This window comes from Carassius auratus, unplaced genomic scaffold (genome assembly GCF_003368295.1).
Source record: "Carassius auratus strain Wakin unplaced genomic scaffold, ASM336829v1 scaf_tig00033549, whole genome shotgun sequence".
Taxonomy (NCBI): domain Eukaryota; kingdom Metazoa; phylum Chordata; class Actinopteri; order Cypriniformes; family Cyprinidae; genus Carassius; species Carassius auratus.
Genome location: NW_020526088.1, coordinates 112,487 through 134,974, shown reverse-complemented (window position 1 = coordinate 134,974; position 22,488 = coordinate 112,487). Strand labels below are relative to the sequence as shown.

The following is a 22,488-nucleotide window of genomic DNA, read 5'->3' as shown; positions in this document are numbered from 1 at the left end:
GTAGTCATTTCCCTGATACGATGTCATTAAGATGTTCATGATTTTGAATGCATGTAAAACTGACATCTTAAAGATGTCTATCAGATGTTTGTACACAGCAGATGCTTTCCAGATCATGAGATCTTTAACAGACGTCTTGCAGATGTTGCTATATGGTTTAGTGAAGCCTCGCACATTCACAGGAAATAAATACTTCAGCATTACAAAATGAGGATATGTAGTAACAGATGATATTACATTGCATCTGTATTGTACAACTGCTGTGCTGCGGTCACAGTTTGTGGTTAAAAACCAGTTTTTGTTCACAATCTGGTTCTGCTTTTGGTGAGAATGAAGCCGCAGACAAGAATCACTTTTATCTATTTAAAAATAAAAAGGCTTTAGGCTTTAGATAAACTGAATTTTTATGTAAATCTTTCATATGCTTTTGCACAGATTGTATTATTAACAACCCTAAAGCTGTTACACACACACACACACACACAAAGTTATTTCATGTCTTGACATGATGTTGTGCAATACTGGAATGAAGGTTACTTTCATGAAGATCTTTTAATAAATTTTTATAAAATATGTATACTTTGTTGTCTGTGTGATTCAAAAACAAACCAAAAAACATCTCAGATCACATGAAAGACTAAATTTAAGACTAAAGCATGCAGTGAGGAACATCAGAGCTGGAGTTTGAGTGGAAATAAAAGTTTTGTTCAAACACGCCCCGCGATCATGTGCCTTTCGAGGAAGAGTGTGTGGATTTTACAGTGAAAGAGGGCTCTGTTCACCTCTGGACTGAACACACTGTTTGATTGAGGTCATGTTTTGTGTTCACTTCTAAGGTAAGGAGCTGGTTTGCAGTCGAACGCCAGTGAATCGAACGGCTTCTTTAAATAGTCTCAGAACACTGGAAACCGCAGCGTTCTGTTTGTTTTGATTTGATTGTTTCCGTTCCTTTTCTTTTTCTTTTGGAAGAGGATTTAAAGAAAAGACATTCACGATCAGGGCATTGTAAAGGTAAGCGTTGTTTGTTTGCGGTTTTTTGGTGTGTTTTGTGTCATGAAACATGAATACTTTAAGGGGAAGTCTAAAGAAGAAAAACAGCAGTGAGAGTATTGTGAGTATTATAAGACTCGGTATTTTAATACGGTGTCGTGTGGTTCGCAAATGAAGAGAGATTTCCTTTCAAAACACGTGCGTGTGCGCCAGTAAAAGTTTATGTAAACTCCGTCGCCTGAAGCGAAAGAAAGAAAAGGGTAGACTCTCAGCTCCTGATTATTAATCAGATGACGATGACGTTCCTCTTCCGGTCAGTCTAAATCATGAGCCGAAAGGCGTTCACTCGTGACGTGTTTTCGCTTTGCGTTTGTAATTAATAGTGAGTTTAATCTTAAATTTAATCTTTAAAGAACCAGATCAGATAGGTAAACAGAATTTCAATCAATTACTGAAAAAAATATAGATCATCTCCATAAATATAGGCAGCATTTTAAAACGCAGAACAGTAATTTCTTTTAGTAAAATACTGTGTTGATATTTTTACTATAAAGCCATCATTTTAAAGTCAGTAAATTACTATTAAAAGCATGACAATTCAAGGTCAAGAACATACACTTGTGAGTGTGTTTTCTGGTGTTTCTGAAGCCAAACGAGTGAACATCCAGCTGCTGAGACTGGCACTGAGATCAGCTGGACGTCTGGATGAATCTGCAGTGAAGCAGGCCATCAAGGAGAAGGTGAGATGAACATTTAACTGCTGCATGTGGGTCAGTGACATATGTACCATAAAAAAGTGTTTTTTCAAAAATTTCAAATAACAGGCATAAAAATGGTTGACTTTTGTTCTACTAACTCTCATCTTTATAGAAACATATGTTGTTTCAAAATTTTCAATTGGAATCAGAATTTATGTGACAATTTGTTGTATTAGTGCTTACAATCGTCATATGGTGTGACATGAAAATAATTGTATATAAACTGAAAATGGATTATATCTTTCTTAAGTTACTCACTTTATCAAAGTCATTTATCATAACTAAACTGTGATCCATTATAGTTTTGTGAAAATTAATTAAATTTGTGTATTATTTTTTAAAACATTGCTCAATGTGAGACCTATGCCGTCGGTCTTTCAACATATTTTCTATTTATTGTGACAAACCTTGCTAGAAAATTATAAAAATATTTGTGACTCTTGCTGATACTATTTTCTATGTATTCCATGAACATTTTCAGGTTTTATCATTAATAAAGGTATGTTATTTTCACAATTTTGAATGTCACACCAAATTATATAGTGTCACACCATATGATAATGTCGCCATGTGTCAATTGAAACCATGTATTATCCTACTTATTGGTGAGTACTGATCACTCATATAGCAGGAAATATTTAACCACTCTTAAATGCTGCAAGGCAATATTCAAATTTTATTGATTTATTTGATATTTAACAATAAAACAAACATTGTTTTAATATTGTATGAACCATATGAACATATGTTTGTGTATCAAATTTCATTTCAATTCAAAACTGGTCTGCAATATGTATTAAAATAAGTAAAACAACCAATTTTTTAATATCATATGAACCGTGAACATACAACGTAGCTGAGTGGATCCACAAATAAATCAGTTCATCTAGACTCCATTGTACATAAGCCAGTCAAATTTGGAGAGAGTAGTGAAAGTGAAAGTGAAGTGACATTCAGCCAAGTATGGTGACCCATACTCAGAATTTGTGCTCTGCATTAAACCATCCGCACACACACAGAGAGCAGTGAACACACACACACACACACACACACACACACACACACTGTGAGCACACACCCGGAGCAGTGGGCAGCCATTTATGCTGCAGCGCCCGGGGAGCAGTTGGGGGTTCGATGCCTTGCTCAAGGGCACCTAAGTCGTGGTATTGAAGGTGGAGAGAGAGCTGTACATGCACTCCCCCCACCCACAATTCCGTCCGGCCCGAGACTAGAACTCACAACCCTTCGATTGGGAGTCCAACCCTCTAACCATTAGGCCACATAGCAAACCTCTCCCTGTATCTCTTTGTCCTGTCTGCACTTGTCATCATTATCTGCCTCAAGTTGACAAAAAAAAAGGAAATGAATGGTTTGAGATGAAGACAACATTGTTTAGACTTAAACAGCATTCTAAGGTTTCTGTGAAGGGATCTGCTGTGTCTGTCTGATGAACTAGAAATCTGTATCACCGAATAAAACTAAACTAAACTAAACTAAACTAAACACAATCGATGGTGAATAATTACAGCTTTTATGTGATGATTGACCCAAATAAATGTTTAAAAGGACAAAACATACATTGGACTTTGTTATTTATTGTTATATATGCAGGGAATTACAATTCATATCATATGGTGTGACAATCAAATCATATGGCGTGACAGGCAGACATGTCACACCATATTATGTTTTCTGCACTTAGCACAACCTTGAGTCTTGTAGCTACACATTAGCATACTAACAACATGCTAGCTATAACAAAGCAGCATAGATTTACATATAATTATGACAAAATAATAACATTTCTTTTGCATTTTTATAAAAAAATGTGTCACACCAAAAGACATCTGGAAGTGGGACTTTTGTCAGAGTGCCAACAAGATCTGATTTATTGTAAAAATAAAAATGATGACTCACCTCAGGTTGAACAGTAGAAATACACTGCTAGTTCTGTACAACATTACTGAAGAAGGTCCTCTCCTACCCAAGGGTGTCAAAACAGTTGTCCGTTCAAATATCCCAAAATAGTGTCACACCATATGAATTTGATTTGTGTGACAAAATCTTTTTGATTAGAACTAACTCAAAACATTATGCTTGGACTTTGAAAAGAGTAGGCTCACAAAAAGACATCTGTATTATTTGTCTGTATTTTTTTGAGAATTTTTGCATTTATTTTTTTTTGTTTTATTCAAGTTCTCACTTTGAGAAACAAGTGCCGGACAGTCACATCATATGAGTTTTGTTATGTTTGGTTGAAAATTCTGAAAAAATTAGTTATGAACTGTTTTAATGTTGAATATGTTCACATAAAGCATAACGTTCTGCACAATATTGAGAAGGTTTTTGGCAAATATATTTTGCATTCATACATGTTTGACACTGAAGACAGCAAAACTGCCATGTCACGTCACCCACCCATGTACAGTATCTGACCGACGACAGATGGATCACAGATGAATTCTGCTCTCCAGATGGACCAGATCCTCTCAGATCAGCAGACCAGCGAGACACGGAGAGTCCAGATCTTCATGCAGCGGCGGGAACACAACGCACCAAACACAACCTCATGTGGACACTGATGACCTGCGGCGCTTTCACACGTTCTGATGCTTTTATTAGCCTAGAGAGACTTTATAAGAATGAGCATTTCTAGTCATGCCATACTATAAATAAAAAAATTATATAAATGGTAAGTCATTTTAAATTTAAGATCTAATTTAAAAATACAAGAATGAAAAATATGTGAAATATACTCGTCTCAAATGTTTTAATTGTAGCAATTTGCTTTAGCATTGCATTCCTCATTAGTTTACTGCTCATCTTACGAATAATGCATATTTTTATCACTTCACTTTCCTGATTCTGAAAGTAGTTGAGTAATTAATTACTGCTTGGCTAGAAAGACACTGTTCAAGTACAGTAATACTGCTGGAACCGCATGTGATTATATTATGGGATTACTTATTATTTCACATTTATTTTATTCTGTTGTCATAATGATAATATGCATTTCTCATGCATGCATTTCAAAGACCTCTTCACACTATATTAGACAGAGTTATTTCATGCTTTTCTTCCTCTTTCATGGGAAACTTATGAATCATATACTTTTTTTACTTGATTATTATTAAACTAAAACAAAAGGAAATGATCTGCATGATGTCCTTTATGACTTCGGTACAATATTGCACAAGTAAACTATGTAAATAATGTTCTCAACATAAAAATATCTGCAAATTCACACCGAATTGACTGCACTTTTCACATCAGGTTAAAACCAAAAAGTGGAATATAGAGGGCAGTGATCAATCACCTCTACTGTCTAAACTACTGTCTAAACACTTCTGATGGTTATCAAGACTCTTCAGATGAGCTCGTGCTGTCCGGCCAGAATCTGACACTGCACGTGTAAATAATACACAAGCTTAAAATATATATATATATATATATATATATGGTTAGACACAGAACATGACTAAACATGTTGGTTAAAACTAAACACTACATTAGAAATAGGGACATGGGAATAAATCGCACTGCACGAAATTCTTCACTATTGAATAACCAAAGCCAATGAGATTGTAGGAGAGTGAATTAATGAATGAACATTCAATAACTTTCTGATGTGTGGCTCGTGAGGCTGAATCGTCGCGCTAATAGGATCTGGATAACTCGGTTCTTCAAACACACCTGTTGTTGATGACTGGATTGAGTTTCTGAAATAACTACGCGTTCATGAGTTGGTTTAAAAGGGGTTATGTATTAGATGCATGGAAACCACGATCAGCAGTGCAGTGATTCGCTGGACGGAGAGACAGCAACGTATTGACATAAAAAAAAAAAAAAAAAAAAAGACACCCGAGGAAAAACTTGACACATTTCTGGACTTTTATAAAGAAACAGCAAGGAGAACATAACTGCATCAATTTTAAAACAGAACAATAAAATATGCGTTTTTTAATGTGGTAATTAGCAATTAATATTTCACATTAAATATTATTTGTTACGTGACAAAGCATTAAAGTGTATTAAGGGTCAAGAGATCATCTCCTGCGCTCCATCAAGCCACGCCCACTACTGACGTCATCAGACACTCTACAATATCTACATTAGCTGTGGCCCTGGCATCAATTGTTTCACTTTACATATTATTATGAATGCTTATTTGTTTTTATACTTGTTGCAAGTTGTATATGCTTGTACAAAGCTTTGAATATTTTTTTTGCATACTAATTAAAATATATTTGATGAATACATCTTTAAGTGAGTAAAACTGTCTGCGTCTACAGTGTGAAAGACTGCACAAAATTATTATATTATCTTTAAATTATCCTTTTAAATGACCGTCCCTGGATCAGTAGGATGCTCTATTTTAGTGGTGGTATCGGACAGATTTTAAATATCAAATCTGTTTAAAGCGATGCGATCTAATCCTGTTTACATGAAATAAATAAACCTCCAGAGCAGGTTTCAGCTTCCAGACCTATTGCGATGACAGCAACTCATCTGTCTCATGATCCAAGATCAAACATCAATTCAGATGAGTTAGCGAGGAATGAAGAACGAGCCTAGGTCTCTTCTGTTGCATTAGTTTGATATCTTCATCGAGTCTGGTTCGGGTTTAGTTGAGTTTGTCGGGGTGACACGTGACCCTGAGCTCGACAGGACAGGTAGGTTCACATAGTTTCGCTCGAGTGACTTGAGTGTTGATCGTTACATCTCTCTATTGGTTTGAAGTAACAAGTTTGGTGACTGCTTTATTTCGTCCACACGTTTCCAGTAAGCCTCTCTGGGAGCCTCGCAGCCGACATGGTAAGTTTGGTTCATTTAATATATATATATTTATATTTATATTTATAATTTACATAGTAATATACTAATATACATTAACAGGCGATAATGAATTAAATAGTGAGCTGCACAATAACGCGTTAAACTGCTGAACAGAGCAACCGCGCGCGTTTCTTTTAGCCTAATCAGAAATTATATTCCTACCAACAACAACATCACCGAAATTGTGCTGTTTTTTATTTTTATTTTTTATTAAAATATTTAAATGATTTCTACCAAACACAGCGTATGTTGATCTTACACAGAGCATATCTTCATCTGATTCTGCTGCAGATGCTGAAGACTGTATATACTGTAAGATCTGATGCTGCTCATGATTCACTTCAAGCTGGCTTTTCAATATACACGAATCGTTGCAAAGAATCTTCACAGAAAACTAAGTTTCTATACAGTACGAGTCAGTGCATCTGAGTGAATATGATTCTTTAGACTCGTGCAGATGTGTGGGCTTGTGTATGTCATCGGTGACTTCACGCTTTTGACTCTCAATGCATCGTCATCCTCGCATTGCTGAAATACGACTGCTTTTGCAACTCTCGACGAGCAAGTGATTAGCACCATTTCAAGTCCAGACCCACCCTGATCCTCCCACGTGAATAGAGACAGATTGAGCTCAAGATATCACTCACCAGCTGTCTTCGTGATCTTAGGAAGAAGATGTTTTATATCTATAATCAGACTGAATGATATATGAACAAACCTTCTATAACAATAATTCAAACTTAAGTTTGGTTTATGTAAATGCTGCTCAAGCAGAGAAAGAAACGGCCTTAAAAGCAATGCAATTGAAATGTGAATAGATAAAGTGCAATCAAATCTGTTGTGTAATGTTCTGGCCATTACTGAACCGTATGTGTTCTTAACAGGATGGAGATTCACTGTTTGGTGTCTCAGGTCTGATCATGGAGGTGATTATGTGATTCATTCTTCTTAATTTCATAAGAAGTAACTTCACTCAAACTGAATATCATGTCCAGCCGGTCCAGCTTCCCTTCTTTAGATGAGGATCATTACAGAACGTAACACTGGAGGGACGGAGATGCAAGAAAGAAAGACTTATTATAGAAATAATCACTAACGTGTAGAAAGAGGAACCTGTGTGTGTGTTTCTGCTCTTTTGATCCAGTCTAAACTCTTTAATCTTGATCTTCTGCTCTAGAATGGCATCAGCAGCGTCTCCTGGAACCCTTTCTCTTCAGATGACCAGAAACACTGGACCGTCAGTAACTAATGAATACTTTTATTAATAAAAGATGCATTCACGTGGTCAAAGGTGACCGTACAGACGTAAATGCTTTAGATTCATCTGTGAATCCTGGCAAACCAAATGAATCATGGTTTGCACAGAAACGTGTTTGATAACAGTCAGAAATGTTTCTTGATCATCATATTATTCTGATTTCTGAAGAGTCGATCACAGAAATGAATGACAGTTTAACAGATGTTTTAAGTGATTACTGATATTTTAGATGCTCTTGCTTCTGTGCATTTAATCAAATACTTTGATTCTCAGAGTCCAGCGAATGGAGATCGAGGTGCTGTCGACACAGTCAGAGAAAATCATTCTGATCAGGTGAGCTGGAAATAAAACCGGATGAAGCCTTACCTTGCATCTAACAGTTCAGATTTATTTCACTGGAAGCTCAGTCAGCGCTGAGATCTTATCCGCTCTGGTGAATCTGCTTGTGTTTGCAGGACTGTGATGTGAAAACGGAGAACACGACGAGTTTAGCCAAAAGTGACAGCGTTCATCAGACGGCAGAGTTTTCAGATGATCCTTTTCCAACTCCAGACTGGGTTTCGTTTCCTCCGCCTGAATCTTTTAAAGACCACACAGCAAATGGCTTCCGAAGCACGTCAGACACACGGAGTGAAGAAATAGACATTTTCCAGCCTTATAAAGAGAAGGCAGACACCGATTTCAATCAGAACGCAGAATCATGGCCCTCATCCAATCAGAACGCAGAATCATGGCCTTCGTCCAATCAGAACGCAGAATCATGGCCCTCGTCCAATCAGAACGCAGAATCCTGGCCTTCGTCCAATCAGAATGCAGAATCATGGCCCTCATCCAATCAGAACGCAGAATCATGGCCTTCGTCCCATCAGAAGGATCCTCTCCTGGAATACATCCTCTCCAGAGGGAAGACCTTCCCGGCTCCAGCGTCTGAACCCCCCAGTGTTAATCAAGAAACCTCCTCTAAAGCGGACGGGTTCCTCAAGGCTCCTTCAGCGTCCTCCTCGCCGTTCGTTTCTGACACCAGCGATATCTTCAAGAGATCTGAAGTCTCTGACATCCAGGCGTTGGATCCTCTGTTTGCCCCTCAGACTGAAGTTCGGTCGTCTCAGAAGAGCGAGGAGGATCTGCTGTTGTCCCGTCAGGATGAGGCTCATGATGTTTCGACAGACAGAGTCTTTCAGGAGACGCCAGCTTTAGCATCATCTTCTACAAACCTCTCAAATGGAGATCTGGTGAGAAACAGATGAGTAGAACATCAGAGTTTTGAGGCTTTTAGTCCATATCTGTTCATTTGAAGCCCAACTGGAATCTCTTGACCCGATGAGTGTTTCTGCTCAGATCAGTGTTAGAGAAATGTTGCTTTGGCAACTAGCTGAAATAAAATAAAAGCTCAGTTATCATTATAGAATAGTTTTAGTGAACTATAATAACCCAGACTCATATATACTCAGGTTAAATATACAGTTTTCTCTTCCAAACCAAAATATTGATTACATGTGTAGATATTTGACCAATAAACTGCTTTTAGAAATGAATTTCAGCAGGAAATACACTTACACTCAGTGATAGTGAACAGTAAGATTTTTTATGTTTTTTTAAGTCTCTTCTGCTCATCACGCCTGCGTTTATTTGATCAAAAATACAGCAAAATCAGTAATATTGTGAAATATTTGTTTACTATTTAAAATAAGTAGAATTCTATTAGAATATATTTTAAAATGTACCTCTGTGAATTTTCATTCCTATAATTTGCTGCTCAAGAAACATTTGTTATTATTATGTTGAAAACAGCTGAGTATAATCTTTCTGGTTTGTTTGAAGAACAGAAAGTTTATCTGAAATAGAAATCTTTCGTAACATTTCTAAATGCATTCATCTTCACTTTTGATCAGTTTAAAGCTTCCTTGCAAAATAAGTATTCATTTCTATCACCAGCCCAAAACAAACCTGACACTGACTGCAAGCGTTTGAATGCTTAAAAGAGCTTTTTATTCCAGATAAAGAATCATGGTTTTTATTAATAACATTGATAATAATCAGAGATGTTTCTTGGGCAGTGAATCATCATATTTTCATGATTTGTGAAGATCATGTGACACTGAAGACTGGAGGAATGATGCTGGAAATACAGCGGAGCATCACAGAAATACATTACACTTTAACACAGATTCACACGGACAAATTCTTTAACAAACAGTCAGAGTGTTGCTGTAGATGAAGAAGATGTTGATCAGACTCCTGTATCTCTGCGTCTGATCTGACCGGACTCTCTTCTTGTAGATGTTCAGGAGGCGTCCGCCCAGAGCTGCTCCCCGCAGTAAAGCCCCCAAGCCCCCTGCTCTCCCTCAGGTACTGTAGCTCATGTTTATCTCTGAGGATCTGATGATAATCTTCAGTTCTGTGCTTCCACTCGTTCTTCAGATCAGATCCAGACTAGTTCATTATTACGTCCTTCCCTCTCTTCTGAGCTTTGTCTTACTGCTACAGTAACATGACGTGTAAACACAGAAACAGAAACACATCTAGACGTAGAGTTAGGAACAGGACAATGTTCCTCTGATGAACACGTATGCTGTGTGTTTGTTCTCATGGCGTGTCTGGACTCAGATCTGTCATCACGTGAGCTCTGGGTGTAGATGTGTGTGAAATGTTCTGTGTTCTGGAGAGTGTGATGACAGCTGTTGTTATGATCTGTCAGATCACGTCGACTGAGATGGAGAGAGATCCGCTGGTGTACGAGGACGTTCTGCTCATCGGTCAGGTGTGTGTGTGTGTGTTTAAGTGTGTGTGTGTTTCAACAACTGCAGCCGGGTTTTTGTCTCTTTCTCTTCTCAATAGTTTTACAATCGCAAATGTACATGTTTAGGTTGGTTTGGGGAAAAAAAATCAAATTAATAATAATAATAATAATAATAAAAATAATAATAATAATATATACATTTAATACAAATATTTAATTAATTTTTAAATTATACATTCTATTTATATAAGAATAATGTTATAACTATTTGCAGAATATGGTTTCCTTAGAATGTGTATACATTAAGCATAATTTGAAAATTATGTAAATAAAAAGGGTTTTTTATTTTTTTTATAATGAATGAATTAAAATAATATTAATAAAAATAAATAAATAAAAATTATTTACAGAATTTTAAATTCTGGGGGACAACATTTTCTTTTCTTTCTTCTTTTTTTATCCCTGTAGTGTAAGAAACACATCATGTGTATTCATATTTGATTGTTATGCATGCTTTATAAAACTCCTACACCTTCATACCTGCACCATGATCTACAGGAGAACTGTGTGGAGGACTGGCCTGAACACAGTCCAGAGCTCTCTCCAGACTGGAAACCAGTGAGTTATCATCATTTGAACTATCTGAACTACAGTACAGATACAGTCGAGATGCTCCAACACACTGAGACTCTCTCTCTCTCTCTCTCTCTCTCTCTCTCTCTCTCTCTCTCTCTCACACACACACTCTCTGTCTCTCTCTCTCTCTCTCTCTCTCTCTCTCTCTCTCTCTCTCTCTCTCTCTCTCTCTCTCTCTCTCTCTCTCTCTCTCTCTCTCTCTCTCTCTCTCTCTCTCTCTCTCTCTGTCTGTTGCAGGCTGGAAGGCTCCGGCTTCGGAGAGACTCTGTCCGGGTGAGTCCTTTCTTCAGATCAGATCAGTGTGAAGAGAAACTGATCTTAACTCACGTATTAATTCGAGCGCTTATTCCCAGGCAACTTTTCTCATGTTTGCTTTGGTAAAGTTGAAGCACTGGAAATACATTAAAACTAGAATTTAAACTAAACAATAGAACTATAGTCGATATTTTAAAGGGTTAGTTCACCCAAAAATCAAAATTATGTCATTAATGACTCACCCTCATGTCGTTCCAAACCCGTGAGACCTCCGTTCATCTTCTGAACACAGTGTAAGATATTTTAGATTTAGTCCGTGAGCTCTCAGTCCCTCCATTGAAGCTGTGTGTTCGGTCTGCTGTCCATGTCCAGAAAGGGAAGAAAAACATCATCAAAGTAGTCCATGTGACATCAGAGGGTCAGTTAGAATTCGTTGAAGCATCGAAAATACATTTTAGTCCAAAAATAGCAAAAACGACGACTTTATTCAGCATTGTCTTCTCTTCCGTGTCTGTTGTGAGAGAGTTCAAAACAAAGCAGTTTGTGATATCCGGTTCACGAACGAATCATTCAGTTCACCAAATCAAACTGAATCGTTTTAAACGGTTCGCGTCTCCAATACGCATTAATCCACAAATGACTTAAGCTGTTAACTTTTTTAATGTGGCTGACACTCCCTCTGAGTTCAAACAAACCAATATCCCGGAGTAATTCATTTACTCAAACAGTACACTGACTGAACTGCTGTGAAGAGAGAACTGAAGATGAACACCGAGCCCAGCCAGATAATGAACAATAGACTGACTCGTTCACGAGTCAAGAACCGGTTGCATCGGTGTTCGGATCACCAGTAGTTCTTACGGACAGTTCGATTCAATAAACCAGTTGAAGAAAACGGTTCACCGGTTCTTTTGCGCTTGACGTAATGGCGTCATTGGTGATGATTGCCCTTGATTCAAGCCTTCGGTTTACCTGCACTCATAACACTAGCACAGAATCAGTTCAGAATCAATCACCAAAAGAATCAGTTCAGTTCAGACGCTCTGTGTGTCAGTCTGCTTCACACTGAATCACACATGCACAGTATCATCAGCTCCTCGGTTCACGAATCGGACGCGTCTGACAGAAACGGTTCTTGACTCGTGAATGAGTGAACAATTTGAAAACCGATGGTAAACTGAAAGCTGAAAATATAAAAAGTAGAATCTAATGTATAAAATAACATATGTTAGTATATAAATAATACTAAAATAGTTCCAAACTTCTCAAATGGAGACCTGAATCAATAAATGAAAATGAAAGAAAGAAAGCATGTAAAATCAAACATGACATTTTATTACAGTAAATAAAATAAATACTTAAAATCGTATCCATCTCTGCAGGCAATAATAAACCTCAGACAGTATTGTATTTGTCATATTTATCATAGTCATAGTTTAAGTCATGTAGTCTGTGTTTTCTTGTGTCTTTTGTTGTTTGTGGAATGCTCTCTGAATACATGAGCAAACACATAGATATGTCCTGGCATCTGTCCAGAAGACGAGTCATAACTCTGTTGACTTCTGGCTCTAGATTCCAGCCGCGTCTGCTGGAGGCGGAGAGGAGCGTCTGAAGAAGAGCGGGAGGCAGGTAGGATGTGCAGCAGTCGTCTCACGGGACTCTGAGTCTGAGTGTGTGCTCGTCCTCCTCATCTGTGTTTGTGCTGGTCTTTCAGAGTCTGGGGAGGAGACTGAGACACTCGCTGCTCATCAGGAGGAGCTCAAAGGTACATGAACACACATAATGAGGAGCGAATCATCACAAAAAACTCAACAATTCAATTCAAAATCTGTTCCAATTAAAAAGAAGCTGGAAATCGTCTGTCAGGACATTATCTGTTAAGTTTAAAAACAATTCCTTCAACCCTAAAACACAACAGAATCTATGGAAACATATTTCTGCCACATAGTAAACATGGAAAACGCTCATTATGACTTTATATCTCACACTTCTGAAAAAAATTTAAATAATAATAATAATTATATATATATATATATATATATATATATATATATATATATATATATATATATATATATATATATATATATATATATATATTTTTTTTTTTTTTTTTTTCAAGAAATAACCTCAGAATAGATAAAAAAAAATACAGCTACAGCAATCAAACAATTACAATAATTGTACAAATTAAAAAAAATAATATTTTATTATAAATAAATATTGTTTTTATATTTTTGTAATTATTTATGTTTTTATATAATTTATTTAATATTTTATTGATTTAATTATTGTACTAAAATGAAAGTAAATTATATATATTTTTAAATCATTTATAATAATTTGATATATTATGTATTTATTGTCATTTATTATTTATAATATAAATAATATATTATATACATTTAAATATTTTCCAGCTATTTAGTGTAATTTAATTTAACCAATGTTAAAGTTTTAGTTTTATTTTCTTATTCAATTTCCAGATTCATCTCGTGTACACAACTTTTCTTATATTGTTTCCTATACTTTGTCCAATGCTCTTTAACCCTAAGACAAAAGACATTTAAAACATTTTGACACCGTTTTCAAATTATGATTATAATTACCCTGTTTATTATTTACAATAAATAAACTCAGAATTGCATTAAAGTCATAAAATTTGTATTTTAGGTTGTTTTTTGCATGTTAACCTGGGAATGACAGACATAAAAACTGAAAGTCTGTAATTTCAGGATAAAAGTGGAGATGAAGTGAAGAGCCCTGAGACGAACTCAGTCTCTCTGAATCCAGGCTCAAAGGTGAATATCTTCACCAGATCAGTCTCTGTGTTTGTTCTGTAGATCTGCAGATCATATTGATTCTTTCTGTGATGATTTCTGTGTTGTGTTAAAGCTCATTAACGGCACGGAGGAGTTTTTCGCTCAAGATGAAGAGCAGAATGAAGTTGCTGAGTATAAATCGGTATGAAGCTTGTTATTTCTGAATTATCATAGTTTCGGATTTATGTATTTCATACATGATTGTTTTTTTCTCTTAACAGAAGAAACCATCTAAACCCAAGATTATTACACTTCGCAGAGGCTCGAAGGTAAAAGATGATCTGTATGGATCAGTTTGTTTGAAGAAAAATGCGTTGATCTCTTTGGTCTGAATCTGCTCTGCATGTCAGGGCTGTTCAGAGAAGTTTCTTGATTAGAAACATTGCTTTATCTCAGTATGAGCACTATTCACTGTTAAAGTCTTTCCCCTGCTGCCATCTACTGGTGTAACTCTAACCTTCACTGAAGCCTTGAGTCATGTTCACAATATGTAAAGTTGACATCATTGCATAGTCTACTTTACATGTGCTTCACTTAAATTTTGCCATTTTATTTTATTTGTATATTTTTATTTATCTATTAAGCTGTTTTAGAATTTGAATCGTTTTAAAACCAAAACCAATTGGTGCTTGAACATTTGTTTAATTTCATTGAACAGTATCTGTACGATCCCTGTTATTATAATCAGCCTGTCAATATTTTCCTTTACATTTACATCTAATCAACAGACACTTTTATCCAAAGTGACTTACAAATGAGGAGAACGATAGAAGGAATCAAACGAACGAGAGAGCAACAGTGCTGTCACAAGTCTCAGTTAGTCTAGGTTTGTTTGTAGAATGGAAAAGAAAAGTGCTAGTATTATTTCGTCAGGTGATGGCAAAAAAGGTTTTAGTAAGGTTGAGCTGAAGGTGATGGTCATTCATCCAGCTAGAAATGTCACTCAGACTAAAATGCGAGCAGCTACCATCGGGTCATCTGGTTGGGATGAGAAGTAGAGTTGGGTGTCATCAGCGTAGCAGTGAAATGACATCATGTAGATGGAGAAGAGAAGTGGTCCAAGTACTGAGCCTTGAGGAACCCCAGTAGCAAGGTGTTGTGACTTAGAAACATCACCCCTCCAAGACACACTGAAGGATCTGTCAGAGAGGTAGGACTTAACCCACAGGTTCTGTTGTTCTGTCCAAGGAACATAGAAAGCTGGTTGAACACAGCTCGCTCAAGTGTCTTTGCAATGAATGGAAGAAGGGATGATTCATTGATCTTGTCTGGTATTTAAAATGCAATACATTACTAACCACAGTAAACTACAGCACAATTCGCATCTGAGAATTAAAAGACGTGAGGCTTTTACATTTGAAAATACTGAAAGATCCTTTGATATTTTGTTCTACAGCAAATCTGGTATTTTTATTGGCTGGTGGGAAAACTATCTGCCAGTAATTTATAATATTTTGTCAAGCCAACTTTAACACATGATATCGTTCATGATTATGATATTCATTTCCATCTTCAGGTGAAGTCAGCTGAAGCTCCAGACTATAAGGTTTGTTCCTTACAGTAATCAGTTTCCTGATGTTAGATATGAGAAACAGTTGAACTGAACACATTTAATTGTGATATTAGGATGATTTAACCTCCTCATGGAAACACGCTGATCTCCAGCGTTTGAGAGAGAAGAAAGCAGAAGATGTGGACTGCAAACCGGTAAAAACACACAATATTTCACTTTACAGTTATTGTGTGCTGTGATATGAACTCGGTGTCTGCTCTCTAAAATTAATATTATTTTATTATTTTATTTGTAATAGAAGCAGCCACATAAATTCAACCCTCCTGTGCCACACCGACCATCAAAGGTGATATGTTCTGTGTGTTTGCATGTTCATGAGAAATATAATGTGTGCTTTAGTTTAAAGTCTACATTTTAAATTCATAAGCCAACCGGAAGCTGTTCTTAACACATTGAGGACTAACATGAATCAAAGCTTTGGGCTCATTTTTGAATGGTTTGATCCACATCATGCTCATATTCACCTGATATTATTATCTGAAAGCATGTCTCTGCTGTTTGCAGTCCTTCTCCAAAGATCGCTCTCTGGAGGAAGATCTGGATCCTGGTGCTTCAGTCCGTGACAGTCATCAGGTCAAACTGGTTTTGGTTTGTTTCTCTCTGATCTTAGGCTCTATACTGACACCAAACTCCACCTCGGATAGATCAGAGTGACACACACACACACACACACACACACACACACACACACACACACACTCACACACACTCACATTTTCTGACAGGAGAGAGTGTCTGATAAGAGTTACTGATATTGATCAGTGTTTATCTGATCTCAAAGTCAAAACATTCATATCAAACGTATCAAAGTCAACAGACCGGACAAAATGCTGTGAGTTTTCATTAAATTGCATTACATTACGCTACATTTGGTCTATAGGAGATTAATCTGAAAAAATAAAATAAAGGAGATCAGAAATCAAAATAAAATTAAATGAAATAAAATGAAAAAAACAAAAAAACTCAATTAAATGAATTTAAATGAAATAATATATCTGACTGACAGGAGCTGAATCTGGGGATAAAATAATAAAAAATAAAATCGTTCTTCAGGAGATGAAATGAAATCAATCTGGTCTACAAGAAATGAATCTGGATTGCTAATTGTATAGAAATAATAACAAATAAATCACACCAATAACTCGCACTACTTTTCCCAAAGCAGCATAGTCTAGTGGTGCAAGTCCTTTCCCTAAAATTATCACCATATATATTACATTTATTTGTTGTGTGTACACAAATAAACCATATATATATATATATATATATATATATATATATATATATATATATATATATATATATATATATATATATATATTGTCTGAGTATGAATGCAAACTTCAAAAACAAAAAGGAGAATAAATCCATTATCAGAGAAGAGATGCAGGTTTCTGATCTGTGTTTGAGGATGTTGACGGTGTGTGTCCAGCAGATGACCTCGGTGTGTGAGCTCCACTGAGTTGAGCCGAGACTCTGAGTAACACAGATGTTTTCTGTTGTAGAGCCCAGAGATGGACACACATCTGGATGATGAAGAGCCAAACACAGAGGAGACTGATGGACAGGTAGAGATCCTGATCCTCCTGTCTGTCTTCTGTTTCATCTTTCCTTCACTCTCAGTATTATTATCATGTGTTTAGCAGAAGTGGAGAAAGAAAGTGCGAGTCCAGTTTGTTCCACGCAGAGGGTTTGTCATCGCTCGGTCCAGGGTGAGTGCTGACACCTCTCTGTTTCTTTAGTTTGAGCACTTCTCTGGTGTGAACACACTCTTCTGTGTCTGCTCACAGCGTGACAGGACGAACCAAACCCAGGAGGAAACACCACATCTGAAGGTACAACCGCTTTCACAAGAGAAAATCTGAATTCACTATTCACTGGAAGCAGTATTACTGTATTTATGAAAAACATGTGCTGCATTATTGTCAGTTTGACAGTTTCATCTTATTTTTAACCCAATGTACTGTAAAACATGGACTGGATCTGTTTGACAGGACGGAGCTGATGCTGAGCTGAAGGGAGCTTGTGGCTTCACTCCTCATCCTCCGACGAAGGTCTGTCTGAGTCACATGACACTGATGATCCTCTGCGCTCGCTCTTGTGTCTGAACACTGTTAAACCTGTGCTTTCAGGACGCCGAGCGGTTCGATGACCTGAAGGGAGCGTTGGGTCACGAGTTGAAGGTAGAGCAGACGTCCAGACGAGCGCAGGGGTTCAGGATCTCTGTCTGTTCACTCATATCTCTCATATCTCTGTTTCAGACAGACACGCTCCTGGGATCTGAAGCTGGACGCAGTGCTCAGGTTCAGACGCTTTATCCTCACAGAATCTGATGTTCTTCTGCTCACACTATTGCTCATGTCACTCCTGGTGTTTTTCCTCAGAGATCATACTCTAACGGCGTTACGAGTCCAGCGTGGGACTCAAAGGTGAGGAGCAGCACTAATTATACCAGTAAACATGATTCAGGACCCGGAGGTTTCTGATGGAGAGGGTTTGTTGTGTTCAGGCAGATCTGGAGACAGACGTCTGTGGATCCTCGGCTCTCTTCACACCGTCAGACGCCAGTGAGAGACATCAGGTGAGGATTCAGAAAGATCTCGGCATCACCGTGACATTATCACATCTTTGACTTCTTCTTCTTTCCTCCACTGTCGGTACAGAAGAGAGTAAAGTTCCCTCGCCTGCATCGCAGACAGTCCAAGGTGAAGCATCCAGCGCAGTCCTGCCTTATTTTATTACCATTAACATACTTTTAAACATTTGATTCATATTTTTTAAGTTTTAGTGATTTTGTTGTAATTTAGTTGTTATATTTGTTTTTTAATAGAAAATTAATAAGAATTACCATTAAATATATATAATAGTATTTCCTAATTTAGTTAATTAATTTCATAAAATAGTTTGTTATTTCTCTGATGTTTGTGTCTTCTAGAGTTTTGAAGAAGCTGAGATGAACGAGGGCAGAGATTCACAGGTGAACAAACCCGTCTTCTCACTTCCTCACGGTTATTTGTCTTTTATTTTATTTTTGAATCCTTTTTTTTTCACTTTAGGTTTTGTTTCTTTAATTTTCAAATAATATATGTAATCTTTATTGACTGCACACACACACACTCAAGATTTATGTATTTATACTATTTTTTTTATCTTTAATCTTTAATTTCCATATTGTGTGTATATTTAATGTTTACTGTCTGCACTGAAATAAATGGTGTATAAATAACTTTTATTCAGTATTTATGTATTGCTTTGTTTATAATTTTATCATATTTTTTTCAATTATTTTATTTCCCTTAAGGTTTTGTTTCTTTAATTCCACAATTGTTTAATGTTTACTGTTTGCGCTGAAAAAAAGAGCAAAAACAATTTTCATTACGTATTTTTTATTTTTATTTTATTTTTATATTTTTTATATTATTATATTATATTTAATGTTTACTGTCTGCAAGTGTCACGAAGAAATGTAAAGTACCACACTGAATTAAATGTGAAATTCTAAACGACTGAACTCAATGAAAAATATTTCTATCTATTTTTTGTAACTGCCTGGCTTTGTGCACTTCTACTGTAAGTGTTACTGTATGCTGTTTAATTGTAAATGTGGTGAGTCATGGCTGATGGAGTTAACACTGTTTTGCAGATGAAGGAGCCTCCTCTTCTGTCACATCGAGACTCAAAGGTGAGAGACTGACTTTCCTCCGAGCTCACCTGATAAACGTTCAGATGTGGATCAAACTGATGTCTGGTCTCTCCTCCTCAGAAGGGTGCAGATCTGTTTAAAGCAGGAGACGTGGAGCCGGCGGAGGAATATTCACCGGTAACTTCATCACTTCATCGTCATGCGTCTGATCCGTTCACTCACACACTTTAACACTGATTATCCTCTCACACAGGACAATAAACCACAGAAACACACAGAGTCTGATGCTCTCCGCAGAGGGTCAAAGGTAACGCTGCGTTCCTCTCAATCCACTCTTTCACTACGGTACGTCTTCATCTGCTGTAATCAGTTCTGCTTCTCTCAGTGTCCTCCAGGAGACCTTCACCTGTCTGATGCTGCTAAGGTACAGTTAATGGTCATTCTTACACGACCTGGAAATATGGTGAAATATTATTACAATTACATTTCTGATTATTATCAACGTTGAAAACCGCTGCGCTGCACAATATTTTTGGAAACTGTGATATATTTTATTTTTCAGGATTCACAGTTGAATAGAAAGTTCAGAAGAACATATTTTATTTGACACATAAATCTTTTCTGACATTTTAAACATCTTGAATTCATTTCTTGAAATCTTCCAGGCCGAGTGGCTGTCGGCTCAGATGGACATGAGACGACTGAAAGATGAAGAGGAAGAGCAGAAGCTGGAGGAGGAGGAGGATGAAGGGGTCAGTGCTCGTTCCTTGTCATGTTAACTTCATGTTTCCTTGTGTTGTGATCCTGATTGATCAGTGTGTGTTGTGTTGGCAGGACACTGACAGTCTGATGGAGTGGTGGAACACAGTGGAGTGTGAGTTCATTCATTCACTCGTTCATTCGTTCACCTCACACACATCACATCCGACTCGTTTAACATTCAGTCTGTGTGTTTGCAGCTTGGGATGAAATACCTCCTGATGAGGCCATCAGCACTAAAGAAGAAGAGACCATGTAAGACTCCATTTTTTGGGGTGGGGGGTGCCATTGGGGTCAGAAAAATGGAAAAAACAAGATTATGTTTCTGACCCAATTAGCTGCTATTTATTCTTGTTTCAAGCAAAAACTCATTCTTAAGTAAAAAAAAAAAAAGATTACTGAGAAGTCTCGTTTTCTGAGAACTTTACCAAAATAAAGTGAATTTATGCTTAAAATTTTTTCAGCTTTTTTCAGATATTTATTTTTGTATTACAAATAATTAATTTTTTATTTTTTAAAAACATTGCATTGAATAAAAAAACAAAAACGCAAATTTGATGCCTGTTTTCCCCACAGAAATGTACAGAAATCAAGTAAGTTTATGCTTAAATTTAGCACAAAAAAGTAAGTGTGTGTGTGTGTGTATGTACAGTATATATATATATTCCAAACCCATTGGCAGATATTTTTTTCCTTGTTTCAACAAAAACTCACTTTATTTTGGTCAATTTCTCCAAAAAACGAACAAAAGAAAATTTTGTCATGTTGCATCTTAAATGTATTTTTAACATTCTTAAATGGAGATAAATTTACTTGAGAAGTAAAGAGACTCTTTTTCTGGAATAATAATAATGATAATAATAAAAATGAAGTGAGATTGAGTTGGGTTGTGTTGGTTTAGTCTCATCTTTTAAGTGTCACTCATAACTCTGTGTGTTTGTTTGTTTTAACCGTTCTCTGTGTCTCTGTGTCAGATCGTTTAAAGCGGTCGCTGATAGAGTCCACCGCGGCCTCCGCGTGTATCTGAAGCTCTTCATGGAGCGAGCCGAGCTGCTCTACCAGCACGTGCTGATCTTATACGGTATCGCCGACGACCTCAGCAACTTCCACCACAACGCTAAAATCGCCAACATCACGGGAGGAACCACCACCGCTGTGGGGGGAGCCGCGGCCATCGTGGGGCTGGCTCTGATCCCCGTCACGTTCGGAGCCTCCATCATCATCTCGGCCGTCGGCCTGGGCGTGGCTACAGCGGGGGGCATCACGGCCGCCTCCGCCTCCCTCTCAGACACCATCAACAACATGCACGTACGTATGTCCAGCGCTGAATGGCATGCTCGGTTACTACACTTTCAACGTCAACCGTATGTAGTTTTCACCATTTGTTTATGCAGTATTAATTATGTCAATTCCAAAAAAAATTGGATCAACTAATCTTCATACCAAGCCATGCAAATATAAATACCGTATTTTTCGGACTATAAGTCGCACTTAAGTATAAGTCGCATCAGTCCAAAAATACGTCATGATGAGGAAAAAAACATATATATATATATATAAGTCGCACTGGATTATAAGTCACAGAACCAAGAACCAAAAGAAAACATTACCATCTACAGCCACCAGAGGGCGCTCTATGCTTTCTTTGGTAGGCTACAGGAACAATGAGCAGCATAGAGCACCCTCTGGAGGCTGTAGACGGTAATGATTTCTCTTGGTTCATTTATCTCGGTTCATGACAAATTAATTTTGATAAATAAGTCGCACCTGACTATAAGTCGCAGGACCAGCCAAACTATGAAAAAAAGTGCGACTTATAGTCCGGAAAATACGGTAATTGGATTGCATTTAAAACTTCACAAAAATTTGATGCCCATTTAATTATAGCTATTATTTTTTAACCGTATTAATAGATGCAACTAAAGTTTCTTAGTTAGGCAATATAGTACATTATGCATTTTATAAAATAAAAGCACTTTATTAGTCCATGCATTGCCGGAGAGTCGAGTCGAGTCGAGTTACTAGCACCATGCTTTACTTAATGTGGCGTGAATGTAAAAATTATGTAATGTGAATGGTAACTTCACAATAAGGTTCTATTGGCTAACATTTGTTCACATGAACTAACAATTCATCTAATGCATTTATTACTCTAACTAATTCTAAGCAAATAATTTCTTTAAAAAAAGTGTTTTATTTTTATTTTTTTATATTTAAT

General features: G+C 36.9%; 1 protein-coding gene and 1 long non-coding RNA gene across 3 annotated transcripts in view; both read left to right on the top strand.

Annotated features, from left to right (window-relative positions):
- LOC113081262 (uncharacterized) overlaps nucleotides 1-22,488 on the top strand; it is a 41,436-nt gene that overhangs the window by 16,846 nt on the left and 2,102 nt on the right. The window contains exons 6-36 of the mRNA XM_026253337.1: nucleotides 10,123-10,191; nucleotides 10,541-10,603; nucleotides 11,141-11,200; nucleotides 11,456-11,491; nucleotides 13,046-13,102; nucleotides 13,188-13,238; nucleotides 14,209-14,274; nucleotides 14,369-14,437; nucleotides 14,517-14,564; nucleotides 15,812-15,841; nucleotides 15,922-16,002; nucleotides 16,107-16,154; nucleotides 16,373-16,456; nucleotides 17,374-17,436; nucleotides 17,512-17,580; nucleotides 17,659-17,703; nucleotides 17,863-17,922; nucleotides 18,001-18,051; nucleotides 18,130-18,171; nucleotides 18,253-18,297; nucleotides 18,378-18,449; nucleotides 18,532-18,573; nucleotides 18,804-18,845; nucleotides 19,512-19,550; nucleotides 19,632-19,688; nucleotides 19,765-19,818; nucleotides 19,897-19,935; nucleotides 20,177-20,263; nucleotides 20,346-20,385; nucleotides 20,471-20,525; nucleotides 21,245-21,578. Coding sequence (XP_026109122.1) covers nucleotides 10,123-10,191; nucleotides 10,541-10,603; nucleotides 11,141-11,200; nucleotides 11,456-11,491; nucleotides 13,046-13,102; nucleotides 13,188-13,238; nucleotides 14,209-14,274; nucleotides 14,369-14,437; nucleotides 14,517-14,564; nucleotides 15,812-15,841; nucleotides 15,922-16,002; nucleotides 16,107-16,154; nucleotides 16,373-16,456; nucleotides 17,374-17,436; nucleotides 17,512-17,580; nucleotides 17,659-17,703; nucleotides 17,863-17,922; nucleotides 18,001-18,051; nucleotides 18,130-18,171; nucleotides 18,253-18,297; nucleotides 18,378-18,449; nucleotides 18,532-18,573; nucleotides 18,804-18,845; nucleotides 19,512-19,550; nucleotides 19,632-19,688; nucleotides 19,765-19,818; nucleotides 19,897-19,935; nucleotides 20,177-20,263; nucleotides 20,346-20,385; nucleotides 20,471-20,525; nucleotides 21,245-21,578 — 1,998 coding nt within the window. The remainder of the gene's footprint in view (nucleotides 1-10,122; nucleotides 10,192-10,540; nucleotides 10,604-11,140; nucleotides 11,201-11,455; nucleotides 11,492-13,045; nucleotides 13,103-13,187; nucleotides 13,239-14,208; nucleotides 14,275-14,368; nucleotides 14,438-14,516; nucleotides 14,565-15,811; nucleotides 15,842-15,921; nucleotides 16,003-16,106; nucleotides 16,155-16,372; nucleotides 16,457-17,373; nucleotides 17,437-17,511; nucleotides 17,581-17,658; nucleotides 17,704-17,862; nucleotides 17,923-18,000; nucleotides 18,052-18,129; nucleotides 18,172-18,252; nucleotides 18,298-18,377; nucleotides 18,450-18,531; nucleotides 18,574-18,803; nucleotides 18,846-19,511; nucleotides 19,551-19,631; nucleotides 19,689-19,764; nucleotides 19,819-19,896; nucleotides 19,936-20,176; nucleotides 20,264-20,345; nucleotides 20,386-20,470; nucleotides 20,526-21,244; nucleotides 21,579-22,488) is intronic.
- Nucleotides 696-4,854, top strand: LOC113081263 (uncharacterized). Of its 2 annotated transcripts, none has more exons than XR_003282148.1 (3): nucleotides 696-1,011; nucleotides 1,639-1,730; nucleotides 4,137-4,854. It is a non-coding gene; the product is annotated as an uncharacterized LOC113081263 (long non-coding RNA). The 2 variants fall into 2 exon arrangements; XR_003282147.1 differs by having other exon boundaries at nucleotides 697-1,011; nucleotides 4,223-4,854.